This window comes from Cucumis sativus, chromosome 7 (genome assembly GCF_000004075.3).
Source record: "Cucumis sativus cultivar 9930 chromosome 7, Cucumber_9930_V3, whole genome shotgun sequence".
In the NCBI taxonomy this organism is placed as follows: Eukaryota; Viridiplantae; Streptophyta; class Magnoliopsida; order Cucurbitales; family Cucurbitaceae; genus Cucumis; species Cucumis sativus.
The window spans coordinates 3,451,531-3,478,404 of record NC_026661.2 but is presented as its reverse complement, the minus strand read 5'-3'; the positions used below and the strand labels follow the sequence as shown (position 1 = coordinate 3,478,404).

Below are 26,874 nucleotides of genomic sequence, written 5' to 3'. Positions count from 1 at the left end.
GCATCGTTAATTAGTTGACTTAGACGTTTGAATTATTTTAAAAGTACGGTGGATTATTATCTAAACCACATCAACTGAACCCTATTAATCTTCATCGACCCCTTTTGATTTTATGGATTTTGGGTTGGCTCGTTTGTGAGTCCAAATTATGCTCTTCAATTTCAAAATTAATAAAAAAAACGAAGAAATATCAGTGAGTGAACGGCGACAAAGGAACCACAAAGAGAAGGGCACGTATTCATTTCTCAAACCACATCCGTTCTCTTTAAGAACTCCGGCGTCATCTTCCGTCGTTGAATCCTCTCTCGTCTGCGCCATTCAGTCTCAGAGGCTACCATTTCTTTTAATCACTCCTACTGCTTCCCTCCTATCCGTTTCCCCACAATCCTCTTCTGTGAAGGATAGTAAAGTACGCTACTCTTCTTCAATTTCGTCCTTCACTTGTATTTCCATGTTCTCTCTTGAGCTGTTTTTTTTTTTTTTTTTTTTTTTTTGTGTGATTAATAGTTGCTGAAGTAAAATTCCGAACTCAATTTTCTAGCATTCATATTGAAATTCTTGTATTGATCGAAATACTAATTACTAGGAGCGTTTGAGATTCAAACTGGAAGTTATTGCCATGTATCAGTACCGTGGTTTAAGCGTTGAGTTCTATGATAGTCTTTTGATTTTACAGCTAATGAGCTTTACTAGCATGTAGATTTAGTTGCTTGAAGATGCAGTTGCTATTCTAGCTGCTTGTAGTTTTATCATATTTGCACCCTCATCTTTTATTGGCTTCGATAATTAGCTCTGGAGATGCGATTTTATTGATTAATTCATTTATTGTTTGAGATGTGAATGACTCAGTTTGGGGAAATACCCATGAGATAAGAGTTGAAATTTTAACCTAACATCTTTATTTTGGTTTCATAATATGATAACTGTCTCCAGATATGGCTGCCTCTTCTGCATCTGCATGTCTTGTGGGAAACGGTATGTCCACCCACTGTGCCAAATTAAATGTACGCAAGTTTTTGTATAACAGGCGATTCGCCCCTTCTACAAGCCTCCAATCATTGGATAAAAGGGCTAAAGCCGGTGTGGTAAAGGCATCTATGGAACCAAGGGAGAACGAAGGAAGAAGAGACTTCCTAAAGTTATTGCTTGGTAATGTTGGAGTCGGTATGTCCACTTTGTTGGGAAATGGCAGGGCTAATGCTGATGACCAAGGGGTATCTTCATCTAGGATGTCTTATTCTAGGTTTTTGGAGTATCTCGATAAGGATAGAGTGAAGAAAGTAGATCTATTTGAAAATGGAACTATAGCAATTGTCGAGGCTGTTTCCCCTGAATTGGGCAACCGGGTGCAGCGTGTTCGTGTACAGCTTCCAGGACTTAGCCAGGAGCTTCTTCAGAAGTTTAGGGAGAAAAACATTGACTTTGCTGCACATAATGCTCAAGAGGATTCTGGCTCTTTGTTATTCAACTTAATTGGGAATCTAGCCTTCCCGTTAATTTTGATTGGAGGGCTGTTTCTACTATCAAGGCGTTCATCTGGAGGGATGGGTGGTCCTGGAGGGCCTGGGTTTCCTCTTGCATTTGGTCAATCTAAAGCAAAGTTCCAAATGGAACCGAACACTGGTGTGACTTTTGATGATGTTGCTGGAGTAGATGAAGCCAAACAGGATTTCATGGAGGTGGTGGAGTTTCTTAAGAAGCCCGAGAGGTTCACTGCTGTTGGAGCTCGCATTCCTAAAGGTGTTCTCCTTGTTGGTCCTCCTGGAACCGGGAAGACTTTGCTAGCCAAGGCCATTGCTGGTGAAGCAGGTGTCCCATTTTTCTCTATATCAGGTTCTGAGTTTGTTGAGATGTTTGTTGGTATTGGTGCTTCTAGAGTTCGTGATCTCTTCAAGAAGGCCAAGGAAAATGCACCTTGCATTGTGTTTGTTGATGAAATTGATGCTGTTGGACGACAAAGAGGCACTGGAATTGGTGGTGGGAATGACGAACGAGAACAAACACTTAACCAGCTTCTGACTGAAATGGATGGGTTCGAGGGAAACACTGGGATTATTGTAATTGCTGCAACAAACAGGGCAGACATTCTTGACTCTGCTTTATTGAGGCCTGGACGTTTTGATAGACAGGTGAGAATCATTCCATTAGTTACAGGAAAATGTCTATAATTAAATATTGTGTTTGAGATGGTGTCAATTAGAAGAAAAAACTTCTCAGTGTGGTACTCTATTGAATGCAGGTCACTGTTGATGTCCCTGACGTGAAGGGGAGAACAGAAATTTTAAAGGTTCATGCTAATAACAAGAAGTTTGATAATGATGTTTCTCTCGATGTTATAGCCATGAGAACACCTGGTTTTAGTGGGGCTGATCTTGCAAACCTGTTGAATGAGGCTGCCATATTGGCTGGACGGCGTGGTAAGACTGCTATTTCATCTAAAGAGATTGATGATTCAATTGATCGAATTGTAGCTGGCATGGAAGGAACAGTAATGACTGATGGGAAGAGCAAAAGCCTTGTGGCATATCATGAAGTTGGGCACGCCATTTGCGGGTAGGTTATCTTTTGCATCGCTTTGATAATGAAATCAACTTTTATATAGCTTCTTTAATTCCACAATCCTTAATTTTTAGATATCTCATTGAGTATGCTCTTTCGTTTAATTTTATCTACTCAACTCCAAGTTGTTACACACTATTTTGATCAAAAGCTCTCAAACCGTGTGACTCAATACTGTCCATATTTTGATTTGAGCCTCAGTAATACGTTTAACTGCCAAATGCTTTATTTACCAGATATTCTAAAAAGCGGTTTGCAGTGTACGTCCAACTATAGGGCTTACCTTCTACAAGTTTCGAATATATATTCTTACTGCATAACCTTATTATATCTAAGTATCCTCTCCATTTGATGGCTCTTAATTTACATTCTTTTTTTTAATACAAGACTATGACTCATATATTCTGTTCTATTTTCCAACCAGTTGATGGCTTCATTTCATGCAAAATTATGCCCTCCGCCCCATTTGTCTTACCTTCCCTTGCTCAATTTCTTTTCCTATCACCTATTTCACGTTCTTCAGTGAAAGGTGGTTTGTTACTCTAAAAGGATAAAAGTTACCAAATTTTTTCTTACCTTTTCCATGCAGTACTTTAACTCCTGGACATGACCCTGTTCAAAAGGTGACCTTAGTTCCACGTGGTCAAGCTCGTGGTCTTACTTGGTTCATTCCTTCCGATGATCCAACCTTGATCTCTAAGCAGCAACTCTTTGCTAGAATCGTCGGTGGACTAGGGGGCAGGGCAGCCGAGGAAGTGATCTTTGGTGAACCTGAGGTGACAACAGGTGCAGCAGGTGACCTTCAACAGATCACTGGGTTAGCCAAGCAGGCAAGTTTAAACTCATTCACCATGTTAACAACGCATGATTTTTTATTATTATTTTTTTAAGGAAACAAAACTTTTCATTGATAACAAGAAGAGACTAATATTCAAAATACATGAAAATCGAATATTTGAGAATAGATGTAATACAACAACAGTGTGAGCAACACATTGTAATGACAAAGATTGAGATTAAGCATAAGAGATAAACGCCCCTTGGAAAAATACTAAAATCTTAGAGAGAGATCATCGAGAAGAGGTAGTGGTCCTTGCAACTTTATCGATCAGTTCAATGAAGAGATTTATCATGGAAAACCCGATAACTATTTTCTTCAAACCATTTCTGAATACCGCCCGCTCCAATGAAAAAAATTGTAATGAGTACAATGGCTTTATTTGATTTGTTTGGTTTGCTTGCAGATGGTTGTAACATTTGGGATGTCAGAAATAGGTCCATGGTCTCTCATGGACTCTGCAGCTCAGAGTGCTGATGTTATCATGAGAATGATGGCCAGGAACTCCATGTCCGAAAAACTTGCTGAGGACATCGACGCAGCGATCAAGAGAATATCGGACGAAGCCTATGAAATTGCATTGGCTCACATTAGGAACAACCGTGAGGCCATGGATAAGATTGTTGAGGTTCTACTAGAGAAGGAGACAGTAACAGGTGATGAATTCCGGGCTATTCTTTCCGAATTTGTTGAAATCCCAGTTGAAAACAGGGTTGCTCCAGCAACAGCTGCTACACCAGTTACTGTTTAAACAGCTTTAGAACATACTGTAATTACAATTGACAAGTATTTGTACGTATTGAAGTGTACTATAGTCTTCGGTCACATGTAATTAAGAGAGTTTAAATAGTCATTTGATCACTTGGAAACAATCAGCGAATTTGTAATTTTTCGCCTTGGTGTTTTCCCACTTACTGAACTCGTTATAGTAAATGGATAGCTAAGTTGGATGTTATGACCAGAAAATTTAGATTGTGATAAAGTCAAGTGAATCGGATCAAACCAAACTCAAATAGTCAGTTTGGTCTTAATTTTTGTGATAATAATTTAGTTGGAAAATTGTTCGAAATAACGTAATCATCTAAACATCTCTTTTCAAGTGAGATTGACCACTGAAATTTCACTAAAATATTAAAATGTTGGTGGTCAATCTTGCGTTAGATATATCGAGAACAACCATATTATTTCTTATGGTTTTCTAAATAATTTGGTATGGATTGTAAACCAAGTTTACAATTTCGACTCAATCCAAAGAATTGCATACCAAGACGGTCGAACCCATGATGACAAAATGAGTGCTCACAATCATGTAATGTCGAAAGAAGCAGAGGACTAGCAAATCAAATTGCTTACCTCAAAACCTTGGCTTCACCATTTCCATCAAACTTATGAAATGAGGCTTAAGAGAACAAAAAAAAAAAATACTTGTTTGATAATGATTTATTGTTCCTGGTTTTGTGATATTTTTCTAAACATTTTCGCTTAATTTTTTTCAACTTAAGTAATGTAGAAAATAAAAAGTATATAGAATTCATTAAAATATAGAGAAAATTTCAAAATATATTAAAAAGAAACAAAAAAATCAGTATAACTAAATATAAAAGAAAATTTAAAATTAAATATGAAATATGAAATTTAAAAAATACGTAAATCTAAATTGAAAAACATTAAAATTAAATTAAACATATAAATATGAAAAAAAATAAAGAAAGAAAAAAACCAAAGAAATTAAGAACTACTAAACAAATATACGAAAAAAGTAAATTAAGAAATATTAAACATATAAATGAAAAAAATAAAAAAAAAAAGAAGAAAAAATAAAAAAAAAGCATTCCTTTCCAAAAGCTAAATCTATAAGAAAATTTACGAATCAATCTTACACACTATCTCTTAAGAAATGAAAATCAGTAAAGAGTTATGACTTCGTTTTCCGTTTTTAGCATTACCATTACCACAAGCGAGCATAGACAAAAGGCGAAGCATGGGCAACCGCAAGCCCAGTCGCAGTTTCAATGCCTTCTTGAACCCCCTTTATTCATTTACTGTGCGATCGCTTTCCATGAAGATTTCTTCTTCTGCTTCTTTACAAGAATTTACCAGCCTCTGCAATGACGGACGCATAAAACAAGCCTATGACACCTTCACATCCGAGATATGGTCAGACCCATCTCTGTTTTCTCATCTTCTTCAATCATGCATAAAACTAGGCTCGCTTTTTGGAGGAAAACAGGTCCATTCTTTGATAATTACATCTGGGGGTTCCAAAGACAAGTTCATTTCCAATCATCTTTTAAACTTTTACTCCAAATTAGGACAGTTTAAGTCTTCTTTGGTGCTGTTTAGTAACATGCCACGAAGAAATGTAATGTCGTTTAACATTTTGATCAATGGGTACTTGCAGCTTGGGGATTTGGAAAGCGCCCAAAAGTTGTTTGATGAAATGTCTGAAAGAAACATTGCCACGTGGAATGCGATGATAGCAGGTCTGACCCAGTTTGAATTTAACAAACAAGCTTTAAGTTTGTTTAAAGAAATGTATGGATTGGGTTTTTTGCCTGATGAGTTTACACTAGGCAGTGTACTTAGAGGTTGTGCTGGTTTAAGATCTTTACTTGCAGGTCAAGAGGTTCATGCTTGTCTCTTGAAATGTGGATTTGAACTGAGTTCGGTAGTGGGCAGCTCTCTAGCTCATATGTATATAAAGTCCGGTAGTTTATCTGATGGAGAGAAGTTAATTAAATCAATGCCAATTCGTACTGTAGTTGCTTGGAATACTCTTATTGCTGGAAAAGCTCAAAATGGGTGTCCAGAAGAAGTTTTGAACCAGTATAATATGATGAAAATGGCAGGCTTTCGACCGGATAAAATAACATTTGTGAGTGTATTAAGTGCATGTTCGGAGCTGGCGACTTTAGGACAAGGCCAGCAAATCCATGCTGAAGTGATCAAAGCCGGAGCTAGTTCAGTTTTAGCCGTTGTCAGTTCATTGATTAGCATGTATTCACGATCTGGGTGTCTCGAGGACTCTATAAAAGCCTTTGTGGATCGTGAAAATTTTGATGTCGTGTTATGGAGTTCTATGATTGCCGCTTATGGATTCCATGGGAGAGGAGAGGAAGCTCTGGAGCTGTTTCACCAAATGGAAGATTTGAAAATGGAGGCAAATGAAGTGACCTTCTTGAGTCTGCTTTATGCTTGTAGTCACTCTGGATTGAAGGAGAAAGGAACTGAGTATTTTGATTTGATGGTGAAGAAATATAAACTCAAGCCTAGAATTGAACACTACACATGTGTGGTTGATCTGCTTGGTCGGGCTGGCCGGTTGGAGGAAGCAGAGGGTATGATAAGATCAATGCCTGTACAACCAGATGGCATTATTTGGAAAACTTTATTAGCAGCCTGCAAACTCCACAAGGAAGCAGAAATGGCCGAACGAATTTCTGAAGAAATTATAAAGCTTGATCCTCTAGATGCTGCTTCCTATGTGCTGCTTTCAAACATCCATGCTTCTGCTAGAAATTGGCTCAACGTTTCCCAGATTAGGAAAGCAATGAGAGACAGGAGCGTCAGGAAGGAACCAGGCATTAGTTGGTTAGAACTCAAAAATTTGGTTCACCAATTTAGCATGGGGGACAAATCTCACCCACAATACTTTGAGATCGATTTGTATTTGAAAGAACTAATGTCCGAACTGAAACAACATGGTTACGTGCCGGAATTAGGCTCGGTTTTGCACGACATGGACAATGAAGAAAAAGAATACAATTTGGCACATCACAGTGAGAAGTTCGCAATTGCTTTTGCACTGATGAATACTTCAGAGAATGTCCCAATAAGAGTGATGAAGAACTTGCGAGTCTGCGATGACTGTCATAATGCCATTAAGTGCATATCAAGGATTAGAAATAGAGAGATTATTGTAAGAGATGCAAGTAGATTTCACCATTTCAAGGACGGTGAATGTTCTTGTGGTAATTATTGGTAGGAATTTTTTTTCTTCTTTGAAACGAATAGGAATATATGAGAATTTGAATCTCTAACATTATAGGAGACGCTGCATGTCGAATACCCGAAGCTATGTTCATTTATGGTCTCCTTTCCATATGTAAGCCTAAGGTTTGATTTAATTAATAACATTCATTTATACAGTGTTTCAAAAGGATTCGAAACAATACAATTCTTTTTACCATTCAGCTTACAATATAATAATAGTAAGAAGAACCTGAGACTTTTTTTTTTTAATTCCATATAAAGAAAAGAGAGACATTTTCTTTTTTCTTTTCTGTGACTATCATCAGTTATAGTATCTAGTAATGAACAAAGCAAATTGGAGTGTTATTTTTGTAGCAGAAGAAAAGGTTTTACATTAGAAAATGAACGTAAGAATAAGTGTAAACAGCAAATAAAAGGAAGAAGCAAATACATGTACAAAATGAAATTATATGGATTCATATTAGAAAACCTCTCAAATAAGCGGAGCATTGAGCGAGCTCAGCCTCTTCATATTAATCTCTATCCTACCATAACATCGCAGCTAAATTAGCTACTTATTCTCTCATTTAACTATCCACATTATATTTTTCCAATGTCAGTACAGTCAACAGAGCCATTCCAATCCAACGAGTTTCTTCCCTTCCAGCAGTTCAAGTTCAAAACCTGAGGCTGATATTCATTCATTCAGTTTTGCTTCTTTCAATAGTTGAACTCGTGCACCGTCTTCAAAAAGCTTGTCGATTTGAAACCCAGGGTCAATGATTTTCTTTCTTTTTCTAGTTAAAAACTAGCATGAAAAGCTGAAAGGAAAATGAAACTATAGAAAGTAAAGAGATATGTATTCAAATTCATCACCCAGCTAGCTTCTCGTACAAAATTTCCCACTTGATCTTTGATCTTCATGTCCCGAAAAGCAGTGACATGGGGATTTTGTTTCAACTTTCAAGAAGCATTTTCACCTTCTTCATCATCAGAGGATGGTAATGGACTAGAAGCTTCAGCCAGGTACTCAAGCATGCTTATTACTTCGGCTGTGTCATCTAAATAATATTTGGCTTTGCTTGGTTTTTGTCCAACAGTGCAGGCAAAAACCGACGTTGTTGGAGAAAGAATGTTACTGGACAATGCATTACCAATTATTTCAAACATGTCCTCATCAGATCTGTCGTCACCGATACACAACACAAAGTCAGCAAGCTTTCCATCCTCTGCCATTGATGAAAAGATCTTTTCAGCCACAAGGCCTTTGGTAACCCCCTGGAGCAATTACAGAGATCAGAGCATCTAAAATCAGTTCGACTATAACATATTCGAAGAAAGTATGTCTAAGGGCACAGAAAATGTTGCACAGCATGACAAATAATGAAATATTAAGTGAATTTCCATCATAGAAAAGCTTAAGGTTTTGTACATGCTTTATCAAGATTATCATTCATATATCTTCTTCTGCAGGAGGTGGATAAATGAATAACAACACACCTGTGGTTTCACTTCTACGATAAATTGGCCGCTTTTGACTGCAACAGGTTCGTTTGCCAAAACACTTTCTAAATGATCCAACATCTCCTTTGCCTGGGATGATCCGAAACCAGGATCCGCATCTCTATACTGCCAAACCAAAGCACTTTCCTTTCTTTCAATAGAAGAACCATCTGTAGCCTCGGTATATAATTTCATAACAGGCTCGGCAATGTGCATCCATCCAAAATCAGAACTTTGGCCGCAGATCTTCCACTCTTCGTTTTGTGACTGCCTGGCCATTTTGAACAGAGATGACGAAAGAATTAGAATAGAAGAAAAGAATTTAGGAATATGACCAAAAATGAAAAACTTTGCAGCAAGTAACTAGGGCTTTAAAAATGGTTCAGAATCTCCAACAATCTAGGCTAGATCAATAGCAGTGTGGTATCCAGGGGTTAAAAATTATTAATCATTGTTTCCTTTGGTAGAAATCCAAACAATCGCTATTAGAAAGAATATATGCTCCAACTGAGATGATGTAAAACAAGTATTTATGCTTTAGATAATTTTCACAAAATGGATACAACTAGCTATAGTTACTGTGCAATTCTCAATGAAAACACCTATATCCCACCACTAACGTCAAGGAGAGGATTGAGAGAGATCGTAGAAGCAAACCTCAAAAAATATCCATGTTCTGCTGCAATTCCAAGCTTCTTGCATGGACGAAACCACTTGCTTAAGCTGTCCCTCCCTCGTCCACTCACAATGAAGACCACGTTTTTTGCATCTGCACAAAGCGTATTAAGGATAGAGATAACCTGCGCACTAGGTGACTTATTTATGGAGTTTTGGGGCATCACAGTGCCATCATAGTCCAAGAGAATGGCCCGACTTTCGGCCCTACTGTAAGATGATACAATGGCATCTACTGACAGTTTTCTGAAATTGGGATCAAGAGCTACAACCCTGAATCCAAAACTAAAACCTATTCCCCAACATCTTCTCCTGAAATGATCTGAGCAAGTTCTCTCCATATCTTGCAAGAAACTACGAGACCAATAAGCGACATCGTGTGTGGCAACGTAACGATAATGCTTCTCATGTCGCAGCTGCTTCTCTGAATCAGCCATTGAGATTGCTTCATTCAGAGCCTCTGCTGTCTTTTCCACATTCCATGGATTAACACGAAATGCTCCACTTAGTGATGGAGAGCACCCAATAAATTCAGATATGACGAGCATGCTCTTTTTTGGTCCACTGAAGTTCAAACATTTTTGGGAGGTGGATATTCCCTGTCTACATACAACGTACTCATAAGGAGTTAGGTTCATACCATCTCTAACAGCAGTTACAGCTACACACTCAGCAATGCTATAATAAGCAACCCTTTCAGTGATCGGCACATGCCTGTCGAGAAGTACTATTGGCTCATAACCAGGATGCCCATACTCCTTGTTGATCCTTCTACAGCTTTCTTTTATTTCATCTTCTATTTCTTGTAAATCTCTTCCCTTACCTCTGGCAGGATTTACAATTTGGATCAGTACAGCCTTCCCTTGCCACTTTGGATGTTGCTTTAGTACCTGTTCCATAGCTAACAATTTCAAGTTGATACCTTTGAAAATGTCCAAATCATCAACACCAAGCAACACCGTCTTCCCTGCAAATTGCTGCGTGAGTTCCCTAGTCTTGGCATCCTCATCTGCCAGTTTCATCACCGATTCAATCCGACTCATATGAATACCAACAGGCATTATTTTTATCCCAATCGTTCTGCCATAGTATTCCAATCCAAGATATCCCCTTTTTGACTGGTATTCCAAACCCAACATTCGGCTGCAACAAGAAAGGAAATGACGAGCATAATCGAAAGTGTGGAATCCAATGATATCAGAGTTAAGTAATGCCTTGAGAATCTCTTCTCTGACAGGAAGGGTACGGTAGATCTCAGATGAAGGAAATGGACTATGAAGGAAAAATCCCATTTTAACTCTGTTAAAACGCCTCCTCAAGAAAGTGGGTAATACCATCAAATGGTAATCATGGATCCAGATATAGTCATCATCTGGGTTGATGACCTCGACTACTTTCTGGAAAAATAACTTATTTGCTGATACATAAGCTTCCCACATGGAGCGATCGAATCGACCCTTCTGATCAGCAGAGTATGGCAACATATAATGAAAAAGAGGCCACAAATGCCTCTTGCAGAAGCCATCATAAAAATTTTCCAATATATGAGGAGGCAAAAATGCAGGAATACACCTAAATTTCTCCAACAAAATCTGGGAGACCTCATCTTGTTCTTCTGGTTGGATATCGACTTTCAACGAACCAACGTAGAGAATCTCCATATCTTCTGGTAAGCCATCTTTAAGCTGCAAAAGCAACGAATCTTCATTCCAACTGAAACTCCATGAATTATCATCCTCCCTTCGTTTTGCTCTTAAAGGAAGCTGGTTTGCTACAATTATCATCCGATCTGACGAAATTGAGGACGGGTTTTCAGACGTGACACTGTAGGCTTGATCATCATCAAGCTCAGCTACATTACCCGGAACAGTCATGACCCGCGGAAATCGCTTCTTTTTCACTTCCATTGCTGGAAAATTTCCAGAAGCCAAATCTAAAAGATTTGTGTAAGATCTAGAAATCATGTTTCTCTTCTTTGTTCGCCAGATGAACACCCTAATCTACAATCACAGAAGCAAATTGGAACAACTCAACAAGCGCAGCGCCTAACAAGAACAATCAAAACCCTAAACGTTCGGAAACGCAATAAAGTTACAAAATACAGCATAACGAATATGCGAAGGGTTAATAAAATAGCAATTTATCCCCCAAACAAGTAATTAAGCCAGTTTTTTAAAACAGAAAAGGACCTTGTTTAAGAGAAACACGAAGAGAAACCGATTCCTATCCAATGTACATATAATCTTTCCTATTATTCTAATCCTATCTATCCTAAAACCTCAAAGATTCTCTTTAATCCATAGCAGAATCCAACCTTCTCAACAAAAAAGAAAGCAACAGCAACCAATGCCCTCATTCCCAAAATTACGGAATTAGATCCATTCTTTAATCGAAACCGACATGTGAACAAGAACATTGAAAGAAAGAAAGAAAGAAGGATCAAAATGGCAATCGAGAAGACAAAGAAACAAATCTAAACCAATGAAATTAGACGCGTACCCGATAAGTCTGAAGAACGACCAGATCCCGAACGGTAACAACAAGAAGAATGAACCCAAAATCCTTAACGAAAAAATAAAAAAAATAAAAAATGCTGCAAAATTCGTATTTCTTCAGAGCGCAAGAAGAATTTGTTCCAATTCAAAGATTCGAAGCTGACCCTTCCTCCTTCCTCCTTCGTCCTTCCTCCTTCCCTCTAAGCTAATCGATAATTTGGATCCCTTTTTTCCTTCTTCTTCTTCTTCTTCTTCTTTTTTTTTTTCTTTCTTTTTCTGAAAATGGATTGTGAAAAGGGGTTAAATATTAGAAGCAATGACCCTCTCAAACTTCTTGAATGTATGATCCAGGAGCAAAATGTGGCGTTGGTTGGACTCACGATACATATAATCAATCTTTTTCTACGGAACGTTAAATCAAACAACAACAACAACAAAAAAAAATGTAAATAATAATAATAATAATAACAACAACAACAATAATAATAATAATAATCTTCAAAGTTCAAATATAGCGTGAAATTAACGAGGAGGTTTGATAAGTTAACCAGTGGGTGATAAAGTGTGGGTAATAAGGCCAATGAGAAGAAGGGATTGGCACGTGGGAAGGAGAAAGGAGGAAAGGTTTGGGTAAAACTTAAAAAAAGAAAAGAGGAGAGTGTGTGTATGTGTGTGTGTGTTTAAAATTGACAGCCAATAATGAAAAAATGGATAAGATTCAGCCAGCCGGAGTCTGAATCAGCAGAAGCTGGCAACGTTTCCCACAAGGACACGCGCCTTCCACGCCCTTATTATCTTTTGTACCATCAAACCCCAAACCCCAAACCCCAAACCCTCCCTTTTCCATTCACGCTCACCATTATTTACCTTTACCTCCACCTGTACGCCTACACATCCCCACTCTCCCCCAGACGTGCTTAGAACTTAACGATAACAATCTTATTATGTCTTACTTTCATTTCTTTCCTTCAATTAATTATATAATTCTATATTATCGTCATCTCCTATTCCTATTGTTCATAAGGAAAAATATATATATTAACGAATATGTTCTTAAATTAATTAGTATCGATTTTTTTTTATTATTATTGTTGAAATAGTGGTTTGATAGCGACTTTCCACATGTTATTGATGCTAAAAGAATAAATAATAAAAAATTATTCTTTTTAAGTACAAATGTTATTATCCAAATTAAAATCGATTAAATATATACTAACGCAATTGATGGTTAGATCAAAAAGGGTGAAATATCATAAATAAGATATTTTTATTTTTATTAATAACGATCTCTAGTAAATTGAACAAAGTAGAATTATAATATTGAGTTTAATATATTTATTTAGTTGTTAACATTTATTTAATGTTTTAAATTGGTATTTTAGAAGTACCTATAAGATAAACGATAAAAAAAAAAAAAAAAAAAAAAAAAAAAAAAACAGCCCAAAAGACTCAACAACCATCTTAATCATACATAACTAACAATGTTAATTGGCATTAGTAATCAGCTAATTAGTGTAAAAGAAACAAAGTTGTCTCCAAGAAATAAACAAGAAAATTGCAATATACGAAACAAACTTAAAATTAACGAAGTACGCAACACAAGGTTACATACACCGATTGGCCATAATTGAGCGTTCGATACATTAGCCGGCCCAATGGGCCAGCCGAACTTAGAAACACAAGACATTTTGCATTTTGAATTGTAGGGCTTTACCCCAAAGGGAGCCCTTCCAGAAATTCTCGAAGGCCTGGGCTTGAACCCAGGCCTAAGAGGGGGTTTGGAAATAGTTTTCAACCAGCAATAGACGCGCCTCGGTTAGTACCTCACAAGCTGCGTCATTGCCCCAAGCGCAAAGATGGATTCAAATATAGGATATCCTTCGTTTCTTATAATAACCCGCTACCACTTAACTCTACACTTTTTCCGATGTGGGACTCAATTTCTTCACTTGGAAGCTAATCATAATTAGTGCACCATAAACCTTCAAGTTCAACCAATTTTCAAAATATTGACATCCATTCTCATTTCAGAATTTTAATACTGTTTGTGTGCTATTCTTTTCTACTATTCCAATTCAAAAAAATATTAAAAATTTATCGAAATTTATCAATACATGAATGATAGATACGGTTAAAAGGGATACAGTTAAAAAGCTCGTTAGTGTCTATCATTTGTAAAAAATAAATATAAAATTTTAAATAAGTATTGTGATTTACTGTGTAATATTTGAAAATTTTTATAAATATTTACCCATTTTATCAAGGAAACTATTGTTTTTTAAATTACTACGTAATTTTGGAAACTCTATTCGAAATTTGTGCAAACTTTATTTGCAAGTTATTTGAATTAATCTTTTTCTTTAACCAATGTCAGTTACTTCAATTTAGAGCAATGCCTCCCATTCAGATGGGTGATGGCCTAATAGTTTAGTTTAGAGAAATGCCTCACTTTTAGATGCATTTAACACGTTAAAGTTGATTATTCTAGTTTATGAGTCACAACACTTTCTATTTAAAGTATAATTATTTTAATGTTGATTATCAATAATAATAATTAGTACTTTTAATGTATTCTATTTAAATCAATCTTAGTAAATAGAGTAACAAATAATAAACAACAATTTAAAAGTATATATAACATAACCCTCCATTATAATTGAAACTTAAATCATGTTGGATTAGCCAACCTATAATCATCTAAAATTTAGAGTTTAGGGTACTTAACTTATCGTGTTAAGTCGGTGTTAAATAACTAAATTATAATATTATTGACTAATAAATTCTGCACATTCATCAAATAACTTGATTTTATGACTAAACTTCGATTACAAATTTTATAACTAACATATTTTGGTTGGTTGCATAAGATAATGGCAAGGGTTTCATTTTAATCTTCCCATTTTGTTTTGTGATCAATTTTAGTCAAATTAAAAATGTAGAGTGGAATATGATATAGGATAAGATTTGATTTGTAATTTTGAAGGTTTTTTTTGTTAGGCACATTTTCTCGTTTGTTCTTGAAGCACAGTACAAAATTCAAATTCACTGTCTTTCCCTTTGCTTTTTCCATAGCTCCCGAACAAAGACCTCCACTAAAACGAAGACAAAAGTTTTCTTTTTTATATACGTACACAATTACTTTTCGTTTCCTTTTGTTGTGGGTATTCCCAATTTTCTTCGGTTTCGAAGAACGAAGTGAGAAATCTAGAGGAAGAGTCTTATGGCTGGTTATAAAGGTCATGATGAGTATGATTATCTGTTTAAGCTTGTTTTGATCGGTGATTCTGGTGTGGGCAAATCAAACTTGCTCTCCAGATTTACAAGGAATCAATTTAATTTAGAATCAAAGTCTACGATTGGGGTTGAGTTTGCTACCAAGAGTTTGGAAATTGATGGGAAGGTAATCAAGGCTCAGATTTGGGATACTGCTGGACAAGAAAGGTTTGCTTATTCCTTCTTCTTTTTTCAAGTTCCAATCCATTTTAGTCAACTAAATTGACGGTATCTCTCAAAATTCCTATTACCCTTCCATGATTTCTTTGCCTTCGTATCAATTGAATGAGAATCACGTCGATATATTCTACAGTTATTTGAAATTTGGTGGGATGATTCTTTTTGGACTGCCTTTACCTTTATTTTGTGATTAAAGGAAGAGGGAGGGTTATTTGTGGACTAAATCGTAAGGTATGAGGCAAAGGAAGAACTCCCTTGATTTTACTGCTGTCATTTATTATCTGATGGTCATGTGATGTAGAAGCTGGTTCTGTTCAAGTTTCATGCGTTGAGGAAGTACTCTGTTTTCCCCTCCACTACTTGTATGTACCCAACATGTTTGTATGCTTGCAGTTTGATTGTGATTGGCAGAATGCTTTCTAATCGTAGCAATAGTTGCAAATTAGTCTTATCATGAAGGTGGTTTATCCTTGAAAATCTGGTGGCCTTCAAGAGTTTAGTTTATCTTACATACTTTGAAATTAGTATTGAACAGTGAATAATGAAATTTTTATTGAAGTATTGATACACTTAAACTTATCATAATCCATCAGTTTAAGCTTTAAGTTCATCTGTGATTTAACATGATATTAGGGTAGGAGGTGTTGCGTTGGAACTCATGTAATGTTATTTCTTCCTCCAAATTAATATTGATTTCCATTTGTTGAGTTCTACAAATTTCTAAGCCTACAAGTGAGGTAGAGGGTTGATATGTTTAAACCTACAGTAAATGTTAGCTTAAGTTATTGGGTTTGTCAACAATTTCCATGGGGAGTGAGTGCATAATTGGTATCATTTGCAATTGGAATGGTGTTGTTTTCGGTTTTGTTAGTACTTGTTCGGTTGTTCTAGTTTTTATTTGCTTGTCCATTGGAGGAACTTGTGGCATCATTGCATAGAAATGGAGCCTCTCAGATATTTTTTTCTTCTAGAGATAAGGAATTGTTCCATTTCCTCCTAGGTTGGTGTTCAAAGTGTCCTGATCAAATGAAGCCGATGTAGACTACTTCTCTTGTCTCCCTGAAACAAAATTCTCATCTGTTCAATATCCATACTACCTTCTTAATAGTTATGGGTCAAAATAAATACAATGGTCTAGTGTGATCTTAGAATTGTAGCCTAGTTCAAACTTCAAGGCTTTTCTTTACTGAACTTTAAACAGCCACTAGAATCTGAGACCATTTATCGAAATGTGCAGAAGCTGGCAACTAATAGTTTCTATATTGCCAAAGTGAATTCTGCTCAATGGTATTAGCATATGACCTCCATACCAAGAGGTCAGAGGGTTCAATGGCTCCCTTCGTAATTGTTGTCTCTAAAAAGTATAGTTTCTATATTTGTGCAAGGGTTCTGTAGGTCCATAACAATAACGAGCACAAGTAATTGTGTGACGTTTTGTGATATATACTCATATCAAATAAAGCAGGGAAGTTTATTGGTAGTATGGACATGCTGAAGCTGGCATCTAAGGATTATTTATCACATTAGTATAAGGGCTAGGTGTATTGACACAAGTAGTTGTTTGAACTCTGAGTAATTTTTTACTTGACATATATATCATATAAATCATATGAGATGTGTTATACTGTGCTCAACTTAATCTGGTTAGTCATTTGAGGTTTTCTTTTCTACCTCAATTGAGGGTTGAAGTTCTTTTGTTCATTATGATTTTCATTTTTGATAAGATTGTTTTTTCGTTAACTAACTATTCCTGAGATTATTAACTGTTGAAAAACATCAATCCAAATCCATTGGATTGGTAGGTGGTGTGGGGGGTGAGGTGGATTAGAAAATTCTATGCTTCTGGATGTTCTAGTCCATTTTGTAATATTCATGTGAATAGAAATATAAAGTTTTTCTTAATTTGCTTGCCACCGCAGAAGGGTTAAACAACTTCCAACTTGTAGTTTCCAATATAATTTTAGTTGCTCAACTAGCTAACCTTGGGTCCACTTGACTGAGCCTTCGCTTTGTACTTTTTCCCCTCCTATTTAACTCAATAATTGACTGGAAGTTTTATGGGACTTCTTCTTTGTTGGTTTTATTTTATTTTTTGTACGAGAATAAGGGCCTCTTTGGAATGACTCTTCAAGTGCTTTGAAAAGTCATTCCAAACTTGCCCAAGCTCTAAATCATCTGGCTGCGTTCATAATTGAGGTTTATATGATTTTCATTCAAATAAAAGTTGTTGAGGACAGTATGTATGGGCATACTCTCATAGCTATATGGATTTGTAGTTATAACTTCAAAGATCATTAATTCAGATTGATTCTTTCTTTGTAGGTACCGAGCGATAACCAGTGCTTACTACCGTGGGGCAGTAGGTGCTTTGCTCGTGTACGATGTCACTCGACGTCCAACATTTGAAAATGCTGCAAGATGGTTAAAGGAATTAAGGGATCACACAGACCCAAACATGGTAGTGATGCTAATTGGCAACAAATGTGATTTACGACACCTTATTCTTGTTCCAACAGAAGATGGAAAATCATTTGCTGAGAGGGAGTCTTTGTACTTCATGGAGACCTCTGCATTGGATGCAACAAACGTTGAAAGCGCTTTCACAGAGGTACTCTCTCAAATATATCGAATCGTGAGCAAGAGATCAGTTGAGGCAGGCGATATTGGAAGTGCTTCAACGACACTCCCGTCTAAAGGTCAGACAATAGATGTCAAGGATGACTCGTCAGTGCTGAAGAGAATTGGATGCTGCTCCAGCTGAGATGAAATAAGCTTCAAAACCTCAACTTGGAAATACAGCAAGAGATATTTCTTTTGTATATTTGTATTGTATCAGTTTGTGTAGAATAAAGAGCTTGGTTGTGGGTGGTGGTTGTGTGAAAGGCGCTTTTCTTGATGTGTTATAGTCCCTCCACATAAGTGTTGGAGTTTGCTCTTCTTTACATTCCAAAGAACATTTGAAACTTGAAATTTACCGTTGTAATGCTGAACTTTGTACATATTTTCTTGTTTCAAATGCACCCAAAATAATTTCAATTATCCCCTTAAAATTGATGTTTTAATTTTCAAAAGCTTCCTTTTCTACTTTTAATTACGTTAATTTATTCCAAAATAATCGTTTCCATCCGTTTCTTAGAATATATTTATTTGCCTACCTACATGACACTTGATGGATGGTAGAAAGATGGAAGATAGCACTGTTTGTAATTCATTTTTGAGTGTTGATCTTTACAGTATATTTTGATAACGCACAAATCTGTATTCATTTTTTAATAGGACATTCAAAACTCTTCAGATGTCTTCCTTCCAAGCATTTTAGAATGTTAGAGAATCTTTAGATGTCAAAATATCTTATAATACTACCAAACAAACTTAATGGTTTGGAGGTTCAATTCATGAGAATTTAGGATGTTATATAAAAGTTGGGTTAGTTTAAGCTCATTACATGGTTGTTTGAATTTTTAAATCTCAATTCTATATTTCTTATTTCTTTTGAAACGTTAATATAGTGACTACTAAATAGTGGTACACGGCGACAGACTACAAAGAGGTGGCAAGTTCTAATTATGTGCATAAATTTTATGATAAGTTCTAACATTAGTATTCCTATACATTATTTTTAAAATGAGACTTGATTTTAAAATATCACAATAACAAACTTATATTGAAATTTAAATTTTGGCTCATGTGGCTAAGTTTTGAGGAACTATTTTACAAAGTACATGATATCACATTTTTGTCTTGTTGTTTTAATAAAAAGTTTAGAAAATTAGAAATATAAATGCATGATTGAGACATAGGAAAGTGTTCGGAACAAAAAGTTGGTTATTATACTCTTAGGTCATTGGATTATAGTATGTATTTAGTGTGTAAATATTTTAGTTCGAAAAAAATGTAAACACTCTTACAGATAATTTAAAAAAATGATAAAATTAACGTAATAAAAATGGCAACAAATAGTAAATATTTTTTAAGGTGGGAGTGGTTTTGGGTCATGTCCACCCCACCATAGTTGAAGGGCAGTTTATAAGACATAAGAAAGGGAACCAACATCATCAATTCATTATTTCTCAATATTCTTCACTACCTTTCACTGTACAACAGAAACCCATTTTTAAACTAAATTTAAAAGTAATTATAAAGAAAAATCCTCTCTCTCTCTCTCTCTCTCTCTCTCTCTCTCTCTCTCTCTCTCTCTCTCTCTCTCTCTTCTCTGTTTGTAAAGTTTTCCACAACAATCACCAATTGGCAATTGCAAACGAACGAACCAAATCCTAAAAGAAAAGAAAAGAAAAGAAAAGAAAAAAAAAGTACCCTAGCAGTTTAAAACTGTGCCACATGTCCGGTTCGGTCCGTTCGGTTGGACCGTTCGCCGTCGGCCGAACACCACCGATCCTTCGGGTAATTCCCCAAGATCCGCAAATAACGACTCCTCCTCGTCATCTCCTCTAGTGGACAAAACCATTACATCGGCGTCGTCGAATATGTCGCCACCTCCGCAAATCGGGCCCTCAAGGATTCTGTCATACGCCACCTCACCCAACCACCCGAAATCTCCGATGCATGGTTTTATCATCAGCGAGTCGCCTCCGAGTTCCAGTTCCGGCTGACTCGCGAAAACCGCAGCCGCCTCCTCAAACTTCGCCGCCGGAGACGACGGGGCGGCGTTGGTGTTGTCGCCGGATGAAGTGGAGGACGACGTCGTAGTGCTCCCTGGAGAAGGAAAGTCGGTTGCGGCAGATACGGCGGCGATCACGGCAGAGGACGGGGAGGAATTATGATGGTGGTGGTGGTGAGATTTGGTGACCGGGAGTTGGTGGTTGTGGTCGAAGGCGTAGGTAATAACGAGCTTGGTGGGATCCACACGGCTTCTCTCTACTTGCTTTCTTGCTGGGCATCCCTTGGAACTACTACATCGATAATATCCCCTATAAAAATATTTACATAAATTAAAAAAAAAAAAACGTGAGATTATAATCAATCAAATGTTAAAACTTTTTTCCATCATCATTAAAATAAATACTGCATAAGTAAAAAACGAAGTTCGTTTTAAGAAAAACAAAGATAAAGACAAAGGTGATAGAATCGATAGCCAATTATCCAAATAACATGAACGATTATATTTTTACTCTATAACAATTGATATGTCCAAAGTTTTAATATTACGTATAAATTAGGATATAATATTTGTTTTGGAGTATAAATTTTATATAATTTCATGCCTAAGTTCAAAGTTGAAATGATGTAGGGTACAATATGGATAATTTATTTGTATTATTAAAAACGTAGGAAATATAACTATTTGACTATGACTATTTCTTTCTCCTTTATCTTTTTCCTTGTTGTTTTTTGAAAAATCAATTTGACTATTTGATTTATCAATGCCGACCAAAAACAATAATAATTCAAAGACCTTTCCTTTGGCCGCCAATCACCGTTACGCCCTGGATGTGAATAATATTGTAATTTTGTTTTATTCAAAATTAATTAAAATGACAAAATTCAATTATCATTTTAATTATAAAATTTATGTAATAATTAGGTAAGAAAAACAAATTTATAATACAGGCATCGAGAATTGAATTGGGGAGTAAATAGAGCAATAATTAGGTAAAAGAAAAAAGGGGGAGGGGGAAAACAAAAGGTGAAAAAGATTGAGCGTGTTGTGCACGGTTTTAAAGAGCGGTTGGATAATGAGTATGATCCCAATTCCCAACTACGACAAATAAAAGGTAATAAAAATAAAATCCAGTGCTTAATAGCAAAAGCCGCCTTTGTGCTAAAATGCGCCAATTCCAATCCAGATCCTACAGTAGCCGGCCGGCGGCCAACAAAGACTAAAATTGAAATCTCAACTATTTCTTCAACTACTCCATTAATTAAATTAGCTCAAATTAATATCTTAATGCATTAAAATAAATGCAATTTCCCCTTTAATTAAAAGCTCAATTAATGAAATTAATACAGATTAATCAATAATCATCTTTTTCTATATAAGAAAAAAAAAAAAGGACCCAAAATTGCCGAAAATGTCCTTGAGTATCGTTGTACCTGGGATAAGGAGAACCTTTGATTGGCTTTTGGCCGTATTTCCTCCATGCCCATGAATCGGACGGTGGATATGCCTCCCCTTTGCTTTTAGATCCTTCCACGTCAGTGATCGGTACGGACACCACTCTCTTCTGCACTCCCCTTCTACTGTAAGTATCCAAGAAAAATCCCCAAACAAAAACAAAAACAGTTAAATTAAAATTAAAATTAAAATATGTGTGTGTGTGTGTGTATTTCTTATAAAAAGAAAAAAAGAAAGGGAAATGAAATTGAATTGAATTTGAAAGAGACCTCTTCTTAGGAGGTGGAGCAGCGGTGGGTTTTGAGTCATTGCAGTCGGAGGGTGATTCGGGTAAGCCGTCGTCGGAGGTGGCTTCGGGATCTTCCTGTTCGGAGAGGAATGGGTTTGTACGAACACGGCGGTCCATGGGAGGAAGAGAGAGAGAATTGAGGAGATTAATAAGTAAATCGGAGGGCTGGGAAATTGTTGGATGAATCGAAGGGCTGAGATTAGAGAGAAGGAGAAAAGGAATAGAGATATTGGTGGGGGAGAGATTGTGAAGAAGGGAATTAGGAGTGAGAGAATTAGATGAGGTTTAATACAAAGAGTAGTCATGGTGACAGATTGGCAGACTATGTTTGTTTATTAAGGACGTGCAAGCAAATACCCACTAAATTATAATGTTTTAGTTGAGGATTAAGAGTGACGGGTTTTCTTTCTCTATGCTCGCCTCCACTTTAAGGTTTTCTCAGTTTCTTACAATTATTTTCTTTATTACATCCATTCATGATTCATTTACAAACTTTACTCCAACTTTTTCAACTTTCTATCCATTTCTAAACTAAAACTAAATCAATTGAAATTTTTTGTCTTAAAGTTATATTATATATATATATATATAAAATAATTGTAATAATAGTTTTTATACATGTACACATGTTATAGATAATATTCCTTACAAAATTACAAATTAATATTAGAGGCCAAATTTAAGATTTATTTTAAATATGGTACAAATTAAAATTAATTAAAGTCTATACCAAAATTATATTTTAACCTCAAACGTATTTTATTGGATTTTTAATTTTTTATCAATGAATTCATGAAATAAAAAATTGGATTTATATATATATATATATATATATATGTATGTATATGTATATATATATATGTATGTATATGTATATATATATATGTATGTATATGTATATATATATATGTATGTATATGTATATGTATATGTGATATATAAGTATTCACCATTCATGTCATACATAAGTATTCACTGTTGTTTTGAACCAATATCATTTAAATATTGGTACATGATTGCGTACCAAAAGCTAAACAATCGTATACCAAAATCTAAACGATTTTTGTTTAAGAACATGTATCAAAATATTTTGCATTTGGTATATGATTTTGAATCAATATTGTTTTTGTCTAAAATAATAAATATACGAGAGATGACGAAAATTGTTTACCAAATGAAAATTTGAAGAAGTGAAAAATTGAAGAAAAAAATTATAAAAGAAGAAACGAAGAAATCACGCACAATAACAAATGAAAAAGAAAAAGAAAAAGTAACAATATGAAAATGAGATGAATAAATTGCAAAAAAGAAAGAGAAAAATAATTGAAAAATTATCTACCATATATATTCAACGACAAACCTAAAATTTATGAAAATATTATAAGTTTTTTTTTTATTACACCAGCGGTAAATGTTTTGATGCTTACATTATATTTGTTAATAAATTTTAAGATTTGGTTGAACGAGTATTTGTTTTTAATTATATTAATTTAAATTATAGACCTTTATAAGTAGATCAACTCACCTCAGATTTTATGTTTATAACAATTTAAACACTCGTTAACGTATTTTATTTGAATATATACAAAAAAAAAAGTACTCAAAAGTTTAGGTTATATTTATCAATTTAAATTTTAGATTGATATAACTGTTATAGTTTAGGATTTAAATGGATAGTTGATATTAATAATAAATGAACAAGGATCATAAACAAAGCAAAGGGGTTTTGTATTATTGTATTAGTCTACTTAACTTGGTTGTCGTATAGTGTTAAATACCTAATCGGAATCCGCACTACGTTGCACACTCTCTCGCAGTTCACACTGTGATGGAGAAGGTTTTAGATAATATTGATTTTTAGGATAATAAGTACACAAATAAATAATTACTTTTTTATTTTGTATTGTTATTAATATGGTTTAATAATCAAAAAGAGGAACAGTTTATTTTATTGTTATTTTTGTAAAAAAATTTAATGAAGGTTTAGATTTACAGGGTATAAGGTTAAAGAGTATCGAATGCATCCTAATTTTTTTTTCTTTATTTGCAGTGTTACGTTGTCTTTTTTATAGAAAAATCAAAATCTAAAAAAACAAACTAATTAGGTAAAGACGATAAGGATGAGAGTATGGTTTCATTTTTTATCAATAAAATGTTGAAAGTTTGGTTTTTTCTTTTATTTTTTGGGTTAAATTGTAATTTGAATCCTATGATCGGAAGAAAATTAGACATAAAAATTAGAATTATGTCTGTATAATTTCTAATTAGAATTTAGTCATTACGTAACCTTTAAAAAATAGTTTTTTAAATGGTTTTACTATTTACGAATATTCTATCATAAACTATATATATATATATATGAAATTTTATTATACAATGAAACTAAGTTCAAATTTTCAAAATTATAATGGACTGTTTTTTTTTTTTTTCAAATTATATAGATCAAAATTACATTGTTTTTTCAATTTATAAGATGTATTTATATCATTTTCCAAAAAAGGAAAAAGGGTTTATTAAACAAATTTTTAAAACATAAAAAATATAATTTTGGTCTAGGTCCTAAAATCGTTTTTTTAAAAAAGTTGTTAAGAAAACAAATAAATACGAAGATATAAATTATTTAAAAAAATTCCCAATCATTTATAAAGTTTCAAATAATAAACTTATTTAACACTCATTCCATCTATTGATTAATTTGTTTTGTTATCAAATTTTAAAAGTGCTTTAAAAAATTAAGCAAATCTTTTAAAAACTAATTAAAAAAATATTTATAGTTTTAAAAATCTTGTTTTTTTTTTTTTTTAAGTTTTGGATGAAAATTCAAATGTTTTTTATTAGAAAAGAACAAAACTAAAATAACAAAGTTGGAGGAAAATAACAAAATCATTCCCAAACAAAGTCTAAAATTATTCTAAACTAAACAAAAGCTATGAAAACTAAAAAATAAAATAAAAAAGTTCATTCAATAATTTTTCGATGGAAAGTTTATTGGTTTATAATATATATTTACTTTTTCCCTCTGTTTAAAAGGAGAAATTTATGGCCCTATCATAATATACATCATATCAACCATATATCATGTCACATAATGAATTGAGGTATAGTTTTAAGTTTTATTTTCAATTAATTCTTATATTTCGAAAGTTTTATAATTCTACCCTGACTTTTTACACAAAAACTCAGTTCGTTTTAATTTATATTGATTTTTTTTTTAATATAAGTAATAAATATATTTTTTTTGATAATCTATTTATTTTTTAAAATTAATTTTATAAAAACAGGTTTGTTTGGTTCCATTTTTTGTTTTGTTTTTCTTAAATAATAAACTAATTTTTAAAATTACGAAGGAAAATTGAAAATGAAAAAAATTAAACTTAAATAAAAATACATTCGGTTTTTTTTAAAACAAAAAAACAAAATCAATTACCAAATAAATAAAAACTACAATTGAAATGATTATCTAAATGCCTAAATGATATTAATAGAATAACATTAGTTTCTACCAATTTTTGTATTAATATTAAAATTAATTTAAAACAATATTTCATAGTTGTTTTAAATTTAATCTTAGTCCATACATATTGTGAAAAACATTGTGAAATGGATAGAGTAGGAAAGATTTTATATAAATAATAGAAAAGGTAGGAGTAACCCCACACGTTAAGTTAAACCAAAACCTTACTTTTATGAATTAATTTGAGAGTGTTGAATTCAATAGGCTTTAGTGTTGGGTTAATGTCAAGCCCCTCATGCAAGTGTGTGCCTAACTTAGTCATTCAATCTTAGTCCATATATATTTTCAATATTCAATCTCTCTCACGATATTAAATTTAAATTTCATCAGCATATAAATATATATATTTTTAATCTATTTTTTATGAGTTCACCGTCTATAAAAAGCGAATAGACATTTTAATTGTACAGAGAGTAAACATTTTTTAAAGTTAGATGTGTGTAAAATAGATAATTTATTAGTTTGAATAATAAAGAAATGATGGGGGAAATGTGAAAAGGAAATTGATAAGAGTGGTGGTGTGCGGTGGCTCCCCAAGGAAAAAATGGGAGTTTGTCGTTTAGCATTGGACGCCAAAATTGATAGAATTTCCCTCAAACTTCTTCAAAACTAAGTTTGAACGGTTGCCTAATGACACTCGAATATTGGCACATGTTGACTTTTTTTTTTTTGTTTGCTTTATTTTTTCTTTATAAAGTTATTAAATTAAATATTAAAATAATAATAACAATTGGGCTACCATTAATCAGTGAATAAAAATCTCAAAATAATGAAAATGAAGCAGCCAGCTCAAAAATGTGGTATCACTGCCAAGTGGGGGTTGGCCAATGCCCAATTCAGATATAAACTCCCAATATTTTAATTACTATAATCTACTTTCTACACGGAGTATTCTTATAAGATGCAAACTATGTACATATTACTACACTTTATTAGATATGACGCTAACATAAGTCATAGCTCACAATAAATAATAGTGCTATAAAAAATATGAGATTTTCCCCATCTTAAGGTTAAATTTTAATATAATTAATCTCAAATCATGTATTAATCCACGTTTTTGTACTTCTCTAAGTATTTCTTTAAATATATAATAATATTCCATGTGCTTTATAACATTGGTATTCATCACATAAACTATTTACTTATTTTTCTAAGAAAAATATATTATTATACAATGTTGGATGGTTGAAATCATGACTTTTTTGTGGATCAAGAACGACATAGTAAGAACGTTGAGAGTTGGATGTTTGTGAGTTTATAGAGATCGGGTGGATATAAAGACTACGAAGTAATGAATTTTAGTAGTCCACTTCAAAAAGATGTATATATATTTCATTGCTCGTCCGAGTCTCCGTTCTCCATACTTTTGCAAGATTAAATGGATATGAGATATTTGTTTGTAAAGAGTGAGATTTTTTTTTTAATAAAAAGTAATCTAACAATTAACGTTAGTGTTCCCCTGCCTTGGAAAAAGTTCTCTAATACCATAAAAAATGATAC

The 26,874-nt window shown here is 34.1% G+C and overlaps 5 protein-coding genes and 1 non-coding gene across 8 annotated transcripts; 3 read left to right on the top strand and 3 right to left on the bottom strand.

The window, feature by feature from the left end:
• Positions 1 to 133: 133 nt before the first annotated feature.
• LOC101210163 (ATP-dependent zinc metalloprotease FTSH 2, chloroplastic) lies at positions 134 to 4,363 on the top strand. Its single transcript, XM_004136789.3, has 5 exons — positions 134 to 409; positions 934 to 2,129; positions 2,240 to 2,553; positions 3,149 to 3,389; positions 3,804 to 4,363. Exons 2-5 carry the CDS (start codon positions 936 to 938, stop codon positions 4,146 to 4,148), a joined length of 2,094 nt encoding a protein of 697 aa, XP_004136837.1. The 5' UTR covers positions 134 to 409; positions 934 to 935; the 3' UTR covers positions 4,149 to 4,363.
• Positions 4,364 to 5,235: 872 nt separating this feature from the next.
• On the top strand, positions 5,236 to 7,586 carry LOC101218522 (pentatricopeptide repeat-containing protein At2g41080). 2 transcript variants are annotated; one of them, XM_031888455.1, is made up of 2 exons: positions 5,236 to 5,627; positions 5,799 to 7,586. In XM_031888455.1, the coding sequence occupies exons 1-2, from the start codon at positions 5,379 to 5,381 to the stop codon at positions 7,380 to 7,382; spliced, it is 1,833 nt and encodes a 610-aa protein (XP_031744315.1). In that variant the 5' UTR covers positions 5,236 to 5,378; the 3' UTR covers positions 7,383 to 7,586. The 2 variants fall into 2 exon arrangements, with proteins under 2 accessions (XP_031744315.1, XP_004137032.1); XM_004136984.3 differs by having other exon boundaries at positions 5,236 to 7,586.
• A 125-nt stretch (positions 7,587 to 7,711) lies between these two features.
• LOC101209914 (probable alpha,alpha-trehalose-phosphate synthase [UDP-forming] 7) lies at positions 7,712 to 12,815 on the bottom strand. Its single transcript, XM_011660449.2, has 4 exons — positions 12,047 to 12,815; positions 9,530 to 11,547; positions 8,870 to 9,143; positions 7,712 to 8,647 (listed from the first exon to the last, which is right to left on the bottom strand). Exons 2-4 carry the CDS (start codon positions 11,509 to 11,511, stop codon positions 8,333 to 8,335), a joined length of 2,571 nt encoding a protein of 856 aa, XP_011658751.1. The 5' UTR covers positions 11,512 to 11,547; positions 12,047 to 12,815; the 3' UTR covers positions 7,712 to 8,332.
• Positions 12,816 to 13,748: 933 nt separating this feature from the next.
• LOC116405321 lies at positions 13,749 to 13,900 on the bottom strand. Its single transcript, XR_004218526.1, has one exon. It is a non-coding gene; the product is annotated as a U4 spliceosomal RNA (small nuclear RNA).
• A 1,167-nt stretch (positions 13,901 to 15,067) lies between these two features.
• Positions 15,068 to 18,545, top strand: LOC101209668 (ras-related protein Rab11D). The gene is made up of 2 exons (XM_004136787.3): positions 15,068 to 15,483; positions 17,818 to 18,545. The coding sequence occupies exons 1-2, from the start codon at positions 15,263 to 15,265 to the stop codon at positions 18,254 to 18,256; spliced, it is 660 nt and encodes a 219-aa protein (XP_004136835.1). The 5' UTR covers positions 15,068 to 15,262; the 3' UTR covers positions 18,257 to 18,545.
• Positions 18,546 to 19,533: 988 nt separating this feature from the next.
• On the bottom strand, positions 19,534 to 22,189 carry WRKY47 (probable WRKY transcription factor 69-like). Of its 2 annotated transcripts, none has more exons than XM_011660233.2 (3): positions 21,838 to 22,189; positions 21,547 to 21,690; positions 19,534 to 20,423 (listed from the first exon to the last, which is right to left on the bottom strand). In XM_011660233.2, the coding sequence occupies exons 1-3, from the start codon at positions 21,972 to 21,974 to the stop codon at positions 19,811 to 19,813; spliced, it is 894 nt and encodes a 297-aa protein (XP_011658535.1). In that variant the 5' UTR covers positions 21,975 to 22,189; the 3' UTR covers positions 19,534 to 19,810. The 2 variants fall into 2 exon arrangements, with proteins under 2 accessions (XP_011658535.1, NP_001267628.1); NM_001280699.1 differs by having other exon boundaries at positions 19,811 to 20,423; positions 21,547 to 21,693; positions 21,838 to 21,974.
• Between the last annotated feature and the right edge of the window lie 4,685 nt (positions 22,190 to 26,874).

Excerpts from the sequence above, each read along its gene's own strand:
- LOC101210163 (XM_004136789.3), top strand. The coding sequence starts at position 936 with ATGGCTGCCTCTTCTGCATCTGCATGTCTTGTGGGAAACGGTATGTCC. Across the intron at positions 2,130-2,239 it reads CTGGACGTTTTGATAGACAG|GTCACTGTTGATGTCCCTGA; the intron begins GTGAGAATCATT and ends TATTGAATGCAG. Across the intron at positions 2,554-3,148 it reads GTTGGGCACGCCATTTGCGG|TACTTTAACTCCTGGACATG; the intron begins GTAGGTTATCTT and ends TTTTCCATGCAG.
- LOC101218522 (XM_004136984.3), top strand. The coding sequence starts at position 5,379 with ATGGGCAACCGCAAGCCCAGTCGCAGTTTCAATGCCTTCTTGAACCCC.
- LOC101209914 (XM_011660449.2), bottom strand. The coding sequence starts at position 11,511 with ATGATTTCTAGATCTTACACAAATCTTTTAGATTTGGCTTCTGGAAAT. Across the intron at positions 9,144-9,529 it reads GAACATGGATATTTTTTGAG|GCAGTCACAAAACGAAGAGT; the intron begins GTTTGCTTCTAC and ends CAAAATGGCCAG. Across the intron at positions 8,648-8,869 it reads TCGTAGAAGTGAAACCACAG|GGGGTTACCAAAGGCCTTGT; the intron begins GTGTGTTGTTAT and ends TAATTGCTCCAG.
- LOC101209668 (XM_004136787.3), top strand. The coding sequence starts at position 15,263 with ATGGCTGGTTATAAAGGTCATGATGAGTATGATTATCTGTTTAAGCTT. Across the intron at positions 15,484-17,817 it reads GATACTGCTGGACAAGAAAG|GTACCGAGCGATAACCAGTG; the intron begins GTTTGCTTATTC and ends CTTTCTTTGTAG.
- WRKY47 (NM_001280699.1), bottom strand. The coding sequence starts at position 21,974 with ATGGACCGCCGTGTTCGTACAAACCCATTCCTCTCCGAACAGGAAGAT. Across the intron at positions 21,694-21,837 it reads GCTCCACCTCCTAAGAAGAG|TAGAAGGGGAGTGCAGAAGA; the intron begins GTCTCTTTCAAA and ends GGATACTTACAG. Across the intron at positions 20,424-21,546 it reads AAAGGTTCTCCTTATCCCAG|GGGATATTATCGATGTAGTA; the intron begins GTACAACGATAC and ends ATATTTTTATAG.